General features: G+C 34.7%; 2 protein-coding genes across 2 annotated transcripts; one reads left to right on the forward strand and one right to left on the reverse strand.

The window, feature by feature from the left end:
* Positions 1–2,729: 2,729 nt before the first annotated feature.
* Positions 2,730–3,809, reverse strand: LOC140955027 (uncharacterized). Its single transcript, XM_073406552.1, has 3 exons — positions 3,642–3,809; positions 3,220–3,515; positions 2,730–2,988 (listed from the first exon to the last, which is right to left on the reverse strand). Exons 1-3 carry the CDS (start codon positions 3,807–3,809, stop codon positions 2,730–2,732), a joined length of 723 nt encoding a protein of 240 aa, XP_073262653.1.
* Positions 3,810–5,546: 1,737 nt separating this feature from the next.
* Positions 5,547–9,227, forward strand: LOC118038259 (putative disease resistance protein At4g10780). Its single transcript, XM_073406815.1, has 2 exons — positions 5,547–5,807; positions 6,148–9,227. Exon 2 carries the CDS (start codon positions 6,154–6,156, stop codon positions 8,230–8,232), a length of 2,079 nt encoding a protein of 692 aa, XP_073262916.1. The 5' UTR covers positions 5,547–5,807; positions 6,148–6,153; the 3' UTR covers positions 8,233–9,227.
* Positions 9,228–12,924: the final 3,697 nt, after the last annotated feature.

A 12,924-nucleotide genomic window follows, 5' to 3' on the forward strand; every position in this document is an offset into this window, starting at 1 on the left:
AATTCTTCGTAACCAGACCCCTTGACATGCACACGAAGCTGCTGCTATGAACTCTGCCTTTGTTGTAGATAAAGTCACCACCGGCTCGACTACTTTCTTGAAGACCATGAAACAACTCCTGTTCCTAGCATAGACACATACCCAGATGTACTTTTTCGATCATCAACGTCTCCTACATAGTCACTATCTGCAAAGGCTATTAAGCTTCCATCACCACCTTTTCTGTAACCAATTCCAAGCTCCATAGTGCCCTTTAAGTATTGTAGTATTCTCTTGCCAGCTTGCAAATGTATTTCGGTTGGTTTCTCCATGTATCTACTAATCAGTCCAACAACATACATGAGATTAGGTCTTGTGGCTGTCAAATACAACAAGCTTCCAACCAATTTCTTGTACTCTGTAGCATCCATGTTCACTGCACTACCTTCATGCTTTGACAGCTTACATCCTGGAACAATTGGATTCTTCACAGGATTGCTCATTTCCATGCCAAACCTTTCAAGCACCTCTTTAGCATACTTATGTTGACATATGAAGATCCCATCTAAATTTTGTACCACCTCTACACCCAAAAAATACTTCATCTTACCAAGATCAGACATATCGAACTCCTTCTTCATTGACTCCTTGAAATTCCTGAACATCTCCTCATCATTTCCTGTAAAAATAAGATCATCTACATAGAGACTCACAATCAACAACTTCCCTTTGTCACAGTACTTTATAAATAATATGTGCTCACAGAAACATTTTTCAAACCCTTCTTTGGCAAAGTATGCCTCAATTTTGCTGTACCAAGCACGAGGAGCTTGCTTAAGCCCGTGTAATGCCTTCTTTAGCCTATAAACCTTGTGCTCCTCTCCTGTCTTTTCATAACCTTGAGGTTGATCAATGAACACTGCCTCAGTTAATTCCCCATGCAAAAATACGCTTTTTACGTCCAGCTAAAAAACACACCAGCCTTTGTGAGCTGCAAGAGCTAAAATTGTTCTAATTGTATCCCACAGAGCCACCGGTGCAAAAACTTCATTGTAATCAATTCCCTATCGTTGAGAGTATCCCTTTGCTACAAGTCGGGCTTTATGCTTGTCCACATCTCCTCTTTCATTAAACTTTGTCTTAAACACCCATTTCACTCCTATTCTTTTAGCTCCAGCCGGTAATTCAGTTAATTCCCATGTCTCATTTTTGTTAATAGCTCATATCTCCATATTCATTGCCTCTCTCCATTTAATGCTCTTGTATGCTTCTTCAAATGTGTCTGGATCTTCAGCTGAAGTAAACATTACCAGACTGTGCCTCTCATCTTCATCAGATAAATTCTTACTGGTTATATAATCTTTCAGCCATGCTGGCTGCCTTCGACTCCTTCCTTGACTTGAACTCAGTGGTGTTTCCTCAGATAATTCAGTTGGTGTTGGTTGCCTTCGACTCCTTCCTTGATTGGAACTCAGTGGTGTTTCCTTAGATAACTCAGTTTGTGATAAGTTATCTGTGTCTTCATTTTATTCAGTCTGCTCATCTTCCAAACCTTCTTTGTCCTCATTAACAACAACATCTTCATTATCACCTTCACATTCTAACATATCATGTTTCATTTCTTCTGCACTTCTACCCCAATTCCACTTCTCATCCTCAACACACACTATATCTCTGCTGATCACTATCTTCTTTGAAATGGGATCATAAAGCCTGTATGCTTTTGATTCCTCACTTACACCCAAAAGAACACATTTGACACTCTTATTATCCAGCTTCTTTCTTTGACTGTCAGGCACATGAACATGAGCCACACATCCAAATACATAAAAATGATCAACACAAGGCTTTATTCCACTCCAGGCTTCTTCAGGAGTTTTATCTTTGACAGCTAGAGTGGGACTCCGATTCAGCATATAAACAGACCATTTTACAGCTTCTGGCTAGAATTCTTTTGGTACTTCTTTTCCTGATAGCATGCTGCGTACCATGTTCATTATGGTACGATTCTTTCTTTCGACAACTCCATTCTGCTGTGGGGTGTAAGCCGTGGTAAGTTGTCTGTTAACTCCATGTAGGCTGCAGAAGTTGTTGAATTCAAGTGAAGTAAACTCTCCACCTCTATCGGTTCTTAAGCAGTAAATATCATTCCCAATGTCCTTGTCCACAAATAACTTATACTTCTTAAACATGGCTAATGCTTCAGATTTTTCAGACATAAAATATGTCCAAGTCTTTCTACTGTAATCATCAATAAAAGTGATTATATACCTTTTGCCACTGTTTGATTTCGGTAAGATAGGTCCACAAATATTTGCATGGACCAGTTGAAGCTGCTTAGATGCCCTCCACAAGCTTTTCTTTGGTATTGCTTCTCGATGTTGCTTCCCAATCATACAATCATCACACACTTTCGATGAAGCTTTGAGCATTGGCAAGCCTCTGACCATCTCCTTATAGTGCAAAGTTCTCAGTCCCTTGAAATTTAAGTGTCCATACCGACAGTGCCACAATTGTGTGTTATCTTCAGATGTGATTTGAAGACAGGTTGAAGTTGGAGAGATTATAGAAGCAAGTACGACAAACATTCTGTTGGCTGACATCTGTGTTTGTATAATTAAGCCTCTTCTAGGATGATAAATATTACACATGCCATGCTGGATGAGAATAGATAAGTTCTTTTCTTGAAGCTGACCAATGCTTAAGAGATTATTTCTTAACTCAGGTATAAAATAGACTTCGGTTATCACCTAAGTTAATCCATTTATATGAAGCTTGGCATGTCCTTTTCCCATAGCCAACATTCTTGAATTATCTCCAAGATTCACCGATTGTCTGAACGTTTCATCAAGATCAAAAAACCAATCCTTGATTCCACACATGTGGTTGCTGCAGCCTGAGTCAAGAAACCATACATTCTCTCTCGTTGATTGGTTTTCCTCCACATATGCCATAAGAAGCATCTCTTCTTCTTCATCTAATTCAGCGTAATTTGCACCTTTCTCCCCACTAGGACATTCATATTGGAAATGTCCTAGTTTCTGGCAATTATAACACTGAACCAAGGCTTTGTTGAAGGATTGCCTACCCCTGCCCAGGCCTCTGCCTCTGAAATCTCCACGAGATCTTCTTCTCCCTTCAACTTTGTGTTTGTATCTTCCTCCACTCCTTTCTGAATTGGTGATGTTTAAAGCATGTTCTTCTTCCTTTTAGCCTTGCATCCTCTGTTCATGAACTAACAAGCTACTTTGAAGCTCATCTATGGTCATGATAGAGAGGTCATTGGACTCTTCTATGGAACAGACGACATAATTGAACTTGAGAGTCATTGATCTTAAGATTTTTTCAATGATTATGGTTTGCTCCATCCTTTCTCCATGCGCCTTCATCTTGTTTGCAATAGTCAATGTCCTGGTAAAATACTCATCAATTTTTTCACCTTCCTTCATGCCAAGGATTTCAAACTCTCTCCTCAAAGCTTGTAGCTGAGCACGTTTAACCTTGGTAGAGCCTTGATACTTCAGTCGCATTGAATCCTAGATAGCCTTTGCAGTTTCCTTATTGAGTATGGTCTCAATAATAGTCCTATCTATAGCTTGGAATAGATAGTTCTTGACTTTCAAATCTTTCAATTTCTGGTCATCAGTACTCTTTCATTGTGCCTCTGTTAGCTCTATCCCATCCACTGTTGCAGGAATCCCATTCTCTATCAATTCCCAGTATTCCTTTGATCTAAGAAAGTTTTCCATAAGCATGGCCCAATGGTCATAATGACCATCGAATCTTGGTATTGCTGGCTGAACAAAGCTGCTGTTGTTCTCTGTTGCCATGAGTTTCTGATACTTCTTGCTGTTGCTAAGCTCTTACTCTTGCTTCTTCCTCAAGAAACTGCAGTTTCTTAAAATAACTCAATTAGGCCTCTATGATGAAGCTCTGATATCAAATGTTAGATCTCAGAATAAAGTTACAGGTTTTGATGACTGAAAAAGATAATATTATTGATTGCATAAGCAATGGCTTTATAGCCTGTTACAGGAAAAAGAAATATAACAGAAAAACCAACTCCACATATCCCACTCCTAAGAACGTGTAAGTGAATATAAAACTGAATCAAATAACAACAAATTGTCCTATAAACTAGGACATTATTAACATAACAAATAACTAACTGGGAATTCTAAAACTTCAACATAAACTAGCCTAACAAATCATATCCAGAGAAGCAAAAGCCAGAAACAAGCTAGCTCAATTTTTTTTTATTAAATAGACTTATTAAATTTAGAATTATTTATGTCAATAGAGAAGAAAAAGCTAGAAACAAGCTAGCTCATTTTTATTTATTTATTAAATAGACTTATTAAATTTAGAATTATTTATGTCAATAAACATATTGCTTCTCTGGGTATGATTTGTTAGGCTAGTTTATAGGTCTTTTGCGCTAGGGTTGGAGTCCTTTCTTCTAATTTATCTAAATATGGGCTTTAGAATCTTGTTTAATGAAATTAGCGTTCTTGATTTCTTGGGGTAGAAAGAACACAACTATTATTAAAATTAAAATTAAAAATAAATAAATATGCTCAGGCTTCTACCATGTATGAAGAGAGAAAAATAGTGTTTTATCTCAGTTTTTTCTAAGCCTTAGATGCATTTTTTTAATTTTAGTCGTTGATTGTTTTGTTTTCAATTTTATCATCATAGATTGTGCTGACTGCTATGGAGTTTTAACTCTGATGCAGCGACTTGCTGGGTTGAACTGAGTTCTGTATATCCCAACTAGCAGCGTGCAATAAATTGCATTTAGCTTTTTCACTAATGAGAAGCATGCCAAGATATATACAAAACTGGAACTCAGAGATTCTCTATAATTTCTAAGCCATATCCATGTCATAGAGGCAAATAAGCACTCACACTTTGCAGGATTATGCCATACAATACCATATACGCCTTTTGTTTTAAAGAAGAATTTATGCTCAGAAGAACGTTGCTGACACCTCGAAACTAAGCGTGGGCAACGAAACTAGTTGTAAATCCAAAACGGATAGGACGCTTACTGCTCATGGAAATGCTAACTAGGAAAAACAGTTTTTGAACCTTTATGGGAGCGATCAAACTTGTGTTTCTGCCTGATCTCTCAAGCTCAAGGTGTGAACTAAGTAGGTAATCATAAGTAAAATTTCTTTAGTTATATATAAAACGGTAGTTTCAGTACCCCTAAGCAAGATTTTTTTTTTTTTGTGCTAATGTTGTTCTTCGTTAAATTTTTAGGGAATGGAAGTTGGAGTGGATCAGCTAATGACGGTCAATAATTTGCTACAGCTCTTGAAGCTAAGCTTCAGGCTCTTACATTTTCAGGCCAGCTTTTTCCAAAGTATCAACAATGGGGTGGGTCCACAGTTAACTCAGACAGCAATTAGCTTCTGATTCTTTTGTTGAAGTTTTCAATTATATGCAGCGCTAGACAAAAGAAAAGAAAATTTGAGGTGTACAGTAACTTGCCATATCTTATAATATAATCTCTGGTAGGTGAAATTTTGTGGCTTCCTTCCTACCAACTTCCTTCTTGTCAAACAATTACAATAGTCCTTGCTACTGTAACATTCTCTTCCAAATCTCATCTCATTATACCATTGATTTCCCAATTTCCCACATCAAATTTCTTAAACCTTTCTGATGATCAGTGCTTCCTTTTCTGATTGAATCGAATCATCTGGAGCTCGACATCTTGCAACTTCCTTCTTATTTTTAAACCGTATATTCTTCTCTGTTCTTGTCTTTTTTTGCTGAATACTGCTTAAGCAAACCAGCACTTGAAGCACAATTGAATCCAGGTAAATTATTTATAATCCATCTTCTTCATTTTGTTTTTCACATGTAACTCTGGTTTGAATCTTTCAAGGAAAACACAAGTTGTAGAAATTATAATGAGAAACTTTGGAGATAGGATCATCAACAGTTTCCAAAAATAAATAATTTGATCTTTCTCAGTTGTAACAATCCATGCCTTGTGCAGTTCATACTAAATGGACCCCAAGTTAACCTTGAATTCATTGTTTTTTCTTATTAGTTTCTTCGCTGTTTGTAACTTATTATTTTAGTTTCAACCTTCCTTTTCCAATTAATGTACTTCCATTAATTTTTATTCAATATTTTGACCCTTTTTATCTGTAGGTCAAAATGGTTAGATCAGATGATCCGTTTTGGAAGGAAGTTGAAGATATGAATGATGGAAGCATGAAGTGTAAGTTTTGTGGGCATTTATTTGCCAATGGTACTTCCATTTCGAGGATCAAATGGCATTTTTCGGGAGAGAGAGGGCATGGTGTTGGCATTTGTGGTCAGGTGCCTAACGAAGTTCAAGAAGCAGCCTTTCTAGCTATGCGTGGTGGCTACAAAAGACATAGAGGCATAGCAAGTTCAAGCAATGTTAATGATTATGCCATTTCCACCTGTCCACAAGAACAAGACAATGCAGTACTTGTTAATTTGGCACAAGGTGTTGGGCGTGAGAGAATTCATTCGCGTTTAGAAGCGGCAAATGGTATGGAATACACTGGTGAAGGATCTTTTCAGCATGTTGACAGAAGTGTCTCTCCTTGGAGACTCAGAGTTGATGCTCATGAGAATAGAGGAGAAGCAACGCAAAGAACAGATTTAGTGGATCAATTTGCTGATGGTACTTGGGTTCAGATACACTCTGCCCTTTCAAAGGCGAAGCTGAATGAAATCTCTACCTATTTAATGCAGGAAGACGAGGATGTGGAGCGTCTGCATGATGCATTTGAAACTGTACCGAGAACAGAACAAGTGCAGCATCTGGAGAGAGGTGGCTCTTGTGAGAGGCCATCAATTAATCAAGCTAATGAGCCTCGAGGAGATTCATCCCAACCAACGGATCCATTGTGTCTTGATCATGGAAGATATTACGACCACCTATTTGCTCCATCAATAAACAATGATGTCATTATGAATGATGTGCAGAACATGGTTAGAGTGAGGACAGAACCAGTGGAGGAGGATATGGAGAATAGTGGAAGATTAGTGCAGGCTGGCGCAGGAGCTAGATCTTCTATAAGCCTTAAATACAACACAAGTGAGACTAGAGGAGTTCCATTACCTACTAGCTCTACAAAGCCAGTGGGTCAAGCATTTGAAGAGAATACAAAGGTGATATGGTCTTTGTTAATGGATGATGAAGTCTCAACCGTTGGCATTTATGGAATGGGAGGAGTTGGTAAAACAACAATACTAAAACATGTTCATAATGAGCTTCTACAAAGACGAGATATTTGTGATCATGTTTGGTGGGTGATTGTATCTCAAGATTTCAGCATTAATAGATTGCAGAATCTTATTGCTAAACGTCTTCATCTAGACCTTTCAAGCGAAGATGATGATCTGCATAGAGCTGCTAAATTGTCAGAAAAACTAAGGAAGAAACGAAAATGGATTCTCATTTTAGATGATTTGTGGAATAATTTTGAGCTTGAGGAAGTGGGAATTCCTGAGAAGTTGAAAGGATGCAAGCTGATTATGACAACTCGATCAAAAATAGTTTGTCATCGGATGGCTTGCCACCCCAAAATCAAAGTGAAGCCACTTTCCGAGGGAGAAGCTTGGACTTTGTTCATGGAGAATCTTGGACGTGACATAGCACTTTCACCAGAAGTGGAACGAATTGCGAAAGCTGTTGCAAAGGACTGTGCTGGTTTGCCATTGGGAATTATTACAGTGGCAGGAAGCTTGAGGGGAGTGGATAACCTACATGAGTGGAGAAATACATTGAAGAAATTGAGAGAATCAGAATTTAGGGACATGGATGAGAAGGTATTCAAGTTATTAAGGTTTAGTTATGATCGGTTAGGTGATTTAGCACTAAAGCAATGTCTCTTGTACTGTGCATTATTTCCTGAAGATGATGAGATTGAAAGGGAGGAGTTGATGGGTTATTTGATCGATGAGGGAATAATTAAAGGAAATAGGAGCAGGGGAGATGCATTTGACGAGGGCCACACGATGCTTAATAGACTTGTAAATGTCTGCCTATTGGAAAATGCTAAAATGAAGTATGGTGTCAAGATGCATGACTTGATTAGGGACATGGCCATCCATATACTACAAGATAACTCTCAAGTCATGGTTAAAGCAGGTGCGCAATTAAAAGAGTTGCCAGATGTAGAGGAGTGGACAGAGAATCTCACAAGAGTCTCACTATTCACCAAGGTGTCCCTATCTATCAACTCTATTTCTACGTGATAATGACGGGTTGGGATTTGTTTCGGATTCATTTTTCAAGCAATTTCATGGGCTCAAGGTCCTTGATCTGTCTGGGACAGGTATTGAAAATTTGCCAGACTCTATCTCTGATTTGGTGACTCTCACTGCATTATTGCTCAGTTATTGTGATGAATTAAAACAAGTTCCATCATTGAAAAAGCTCAGGGCACTGAAGAGGTTGGATCTCTTTTGGACTCCGCTTGAAAAGATGCCGCAAGGAATGGAATGCCTAACCAACCTGAGGTATCTTAGAATGAATGGATGTGGTGAAAAGGAGTTTCCTTGTGGGATATTACCAAAACTCTCTCACCTGCAAGTCTTTGTACTTAAACAGTCTATGACGCGAGGTGATGCTCTGACAACAGTTAAAGTAAAGGAAGTCGTATCCTTGAGAAATTTGGAAACTTTGGAATGCCGATTCGAAGGTCTCTCTGACTTTGTGGAGTTTCTCAGATCTCGGGATACGATTCAATCATTAAGCACATACAAAATTTCAGTAGGATTTGTGCATAGAAGTGAGTTTTGGGAAGGCATTAGTAATTGTCCAAGTAAAACAGTTGGATTGAGTCATATGAGTTTCAATAGAGAGAGAGATTTTCAGGTCAAGTTCTCAAATGGCATTCAAGGACTGGTTTGTGATTCCATCGATGCAAGAAGTTTATGTGATGTTTTGTCATTAGAGAATGCAACTGAACTGGAGCACATCAGCATATGGCATTGCAATAGCATGGAGAGCTTGGTTTCATCTTCTTGGTTCTACTCTCCTCCGCCACCATTGCCATCATATAATGGTATGTTTTCTGGTCTTAAAGAGTTTTATTGTGGTGGATGTAAGAGTATGAAGAAGCTGTTCCCACTTGTGCTGCTGCCAAACCTCGTAAACCTGGAAAGGATTTGTGTTAGTGAATGTGACAAAATGGAGGAGATAATAGGAACAACAAATGAAGAAAGCAGCCAAACCTCATATTATTTATTTATAAAAACTAAAACTATGGTATTTATTTTAAAAAGAAAACTAAAATAACAATGTTTTTTTAAATATTATCTTTTTAAATATTTTTATTTTAAAAAAGATTCACATAGTTGTAGATAAAAAAAAAATGTTTTAATTTAGCAACGATAGAGCATCCACAAGGAAGATATTATACAGTTATTAATTTTCATTAAAAGAATAGCTAAGAGACTTGGGAGAACTACTATTTATTCACACCTATTTCATTGTAAATTATAATAAGTAATTCAATGTGTTTTTGTTTTTTTTTTCTTTTATTTTTGTTTATTTCATTAGTGGGCTGATTTAAAATTCAACTTTGTAATTTATTTATTTTTATTATGGTTTCTTATAAAATTAATGTAATTTACAGGTTTCTTATAATAACTAAAGTATATTAATTTACTGGTTTAATATTTTTAAAAAATTAATCCAGCACAGAAAAACACTAGCCGCCAAAACTAGCACTAGGTTTTGTTCATTAAAAGTAAGGATGGAGTCTTTGACTCCGTGTGCCTCTAATCAGCAACAGATTGGTAACGGCAACGATTGAAAACATTTAATTTGTCTTCTAATTTTTTTTTTCCTATTAGTAATTGTTACGTAATCAGATTCGCTTCATGTTCAATAATTGTTTTTTATTTTTTAAAATTTATTTATTTTATTTTTAATATCAATATATTTAAATTATAAAAAAACATTAAAAAAATCTATTTATCTTTTAAAAAAACAACTAAAAACAAAAGCAATCACCTGCTCTTAATTAATCACATATTTAATATTTAAAAACATTGTTAAAGCACACGTTTTTCAAAAACTTTGAATTTTTTTCTTTTTAATTTTTTTTTATGAATGATGAAAATAGTCCTTTAAATCAACAAGGATATTTTTATTAATTAATATTAAAATTACTTGCATGATGCTTTTGGATTAAAGATGCTCAATGGTTGGATTTGGGTCGGTTTGAAATTGTATTGCCAATTCCATATTTCAAAGAAAAATCGAAGCCTAACATGAATTCATAGAAAGAGCGTTTATTAATATGAAATATTTCTTTTTTATATTGTGGTCTTACAATTACATAAATAATATTTTTCATTCATTTATTTATTTCATTATCTTTTTAAGACTATTGAATTGTCATATTTTTTTTTTTAACTCGATAGATAAATAATTATAATTTGAAGTTTGATTAATATTATATTTTCATCCTATTGAGTTTCTCCAAGATAAAAATCCAAAAAAATACAAAAAAAAAACACTATATTGATTTATCATTGAAGTAACGTAATAAAATAATAGATCTATTCATTAGTACAAATCATCTTATATCATTAACTAGCAATAAATTATTCTTTTAAAATATATATACAAGAAAAACAAAAGAGAGAAGACAATTTAAAAAAAGAATGATAATCGAATTACATGACTTGGAATTTTGAAATTTTTATAAGGATATATATTTAGAATAAAATTCCATACCTCTATCTATTTTCCTCGTACAAAAATTCATCCTATTTTTCTATATTCTTCAGGATTTTTTAATCTGTATTTTTTAAGTTTTTTCTGACTTTATAGACAACATAAAAAAAACTAAAAGGATTGGTTAATGAATTCCTCAAGATTTTTTAATTTGTATTTTTAAGTTTTTTCCGTCTTTATGAACAATATAAAGTGGTTTTTTCTATCAATTTTAAAAAATATATATATCAAAATGAAGTTTTTTACTAGTGACCGGTGGTTTTGTCTGAGTAAAAGGGATGGATGCTTAAGTTATGAGTTCAAGGAAGAGAGACAAAAAGTGGAAGGGACAATTGCATCGATTGTTCTCTTGGTCTGAGCTTATTCTGTATCATTTGTTGGTTGCATTATACCTTCACCTCCTCTTCATCTCTTATTGTTAATAAAAATGTAAGAATTTAGGAACATTTTCACAATGAAGATTAATTCATCTCCATAGCAGAATACAGGAAATAGAAAATTAAATCAATAAAAGTAAGGTATTTCATAGCCAATGAATTCATCTCTTCGAACATTCTTGAATTCTGGTCAATTCAAATCACAACAAACATCGTAAACATGTCAGAAGTATTCTTCCACCACAGCATTGAGAAGATCATATGAGGAAGGCTAAGATTCTGTATTAAATGCCTCTGAGAGAGCATGAACTGAACATACATTTTTGTTGGATGAGTTTTGGTTTCTAAACCTGAAACTGCCATCGTAAGCACTAGCCAGGGAAGTTAGGATGAGCTTTTCTGGTAATTATATCACATTTTTCTGCTACAATAATGCTCTTTATATTCTCTGCTACTATTGCTTGTAACTTGTAATACCTCTAGGTGAAAAATTATAGATTGACTAGTTTCATGTAAAACAACAAGAAAAATTCGTAATTCTCGATTGGGTTATCAGAAAATTCTGAAACTTTGCGTGGAGCCTTATAATATAATGTTTTAACTTGGGTTAAAATTTCAGAATTTTTAGAAAAATTCAGAAAATTTAACCCAAGTTAAAACATTATATTAGAAGGCTCCACGCAAATTTTCAGAATTTTCTGATAACCAAATCGAGAATTACGAATTTTTCTTGTTGTTTTACATGAAACTTTGCGTGGAGCCTTCTAATATAATGTTTTAACTTGGGTTAAAATTTCATAATTTTTAGAGAAATTCAGAAAATTTAATGAAAAATCACAATTTGACTAGTATTACGTTATTGAGCATAATTTTAAATCTGGCCATCAGATTGAGTTGAAATTTTATGAGGAATCTTAAAATATATTGAATAAATCTGATTAAATTTTTAGGATGAACGGAGCTCGATAGTGCTAGCAAAGAATAAGAACCGTCAAATGGAAGCAAAGAGATTCATTAAGGGTAAAATGGTAATTTTCCATTACAAATAAAACAAGGCAGCCCTTTTATGTTATGAACTGCCGACTGGGCAGTAACAAATGTGAAAAAAAATAATAAGAGAAGAACGTGAGAAATCAAGAGAAAAACAAGAAAAAGTGAGAGAGAGCTTTGAAACTTATAAGATTGAAAGACTTAGAGCATTAAATTAAGGAAGAATCAAGTGAAGAAAGATATAAGAAAGGTGAGGAGGGCTAGCCACACTAGGAGGAGAAGAAAAGTTGGGAGAACTTAGATTGGTAAGCATGAAAAATTTAGATTCTTACTTGAATGAAGTGTTTTTGGGTTTATTTGAGTAAGTTATCAAACAATGACAATTAAATTAAATTTAATTTCTTATATTCTTGATTTTTGTTGAATTAGGGTTCTTATGAGAATTTGGGGGTTTTGAGAAAAGTAGTAAACATGATGGAATTGAGGTAGAATAGTATAGAAATAGTGAATGTAAGTAGCAATTAAGAAAGAAATTGAATAATTTTGAAGAAAAGAACTTGTAATTAAGGATGAGGAAATATAAGGATGAGGTTTTGATTGTTTTATGTTTGAGAAATGATGTTATTTATCTTATTTGAAGTATTCTAGATATGAACAAGTGAAGAAACATCATGAGAATATGAAAAGAATGAATAAATAAATGGTGGAATAGTTCATGGGAGAATTCTTTAAGTGAATTAAAAGAAGAAAATTGATTAAAACTATATGTTGAAAATGAAGTGATAAATGAAAGAAAATTTTGATGTAAACCCCAATTAAATAAAAAAAATA

The sequence above is a fragment of the Populus alba genome, chromosome 19 (genome assembly GCF_005239225.2).
Source record: "Populus alba chromosome 19, ASM523922v2, whole genome shotgun sequence".
In the NCBI taxonomy this organism is placed as follows: Eukaryota; Viridiplantae; Streptophyta; class Magnoliopsida; order Malpighiales; family Salicaceae; genus Populus; species Populus alba.

Bases quoted from the DNA above. Each gene is read 5' to 3' on its own strand.
- LOC140955027 (XM_073406552.1), bottom strand. From the start codon at position 3,809: ATGGCAACAGAGAACAACAGCAGCTTTGTTCAGCCAGCAATACCAAGA. The intron at 3,516-3,641 runs GCACAATGAAAG...AAGGCTATCTAG, and splicing joins ATGGGATAGAGCTAACAGAG to GATTCAATGCGACTGAAGTA. The intron at 2,989-3,219 runs GTTAGTTCATGA...TGAATGTCCTAG, and splicing joins GATGAGCTTCAAAGTAGCTT to TGGGGAGAAAGGTGCAAATT.
- LOC118038259 (XM_073406815.1), top strand. From the start codon at position 6,154: ATGGTTAGATCAGATGATCCGTTTTGGAAGGAAGTTGAAGATATGAAT.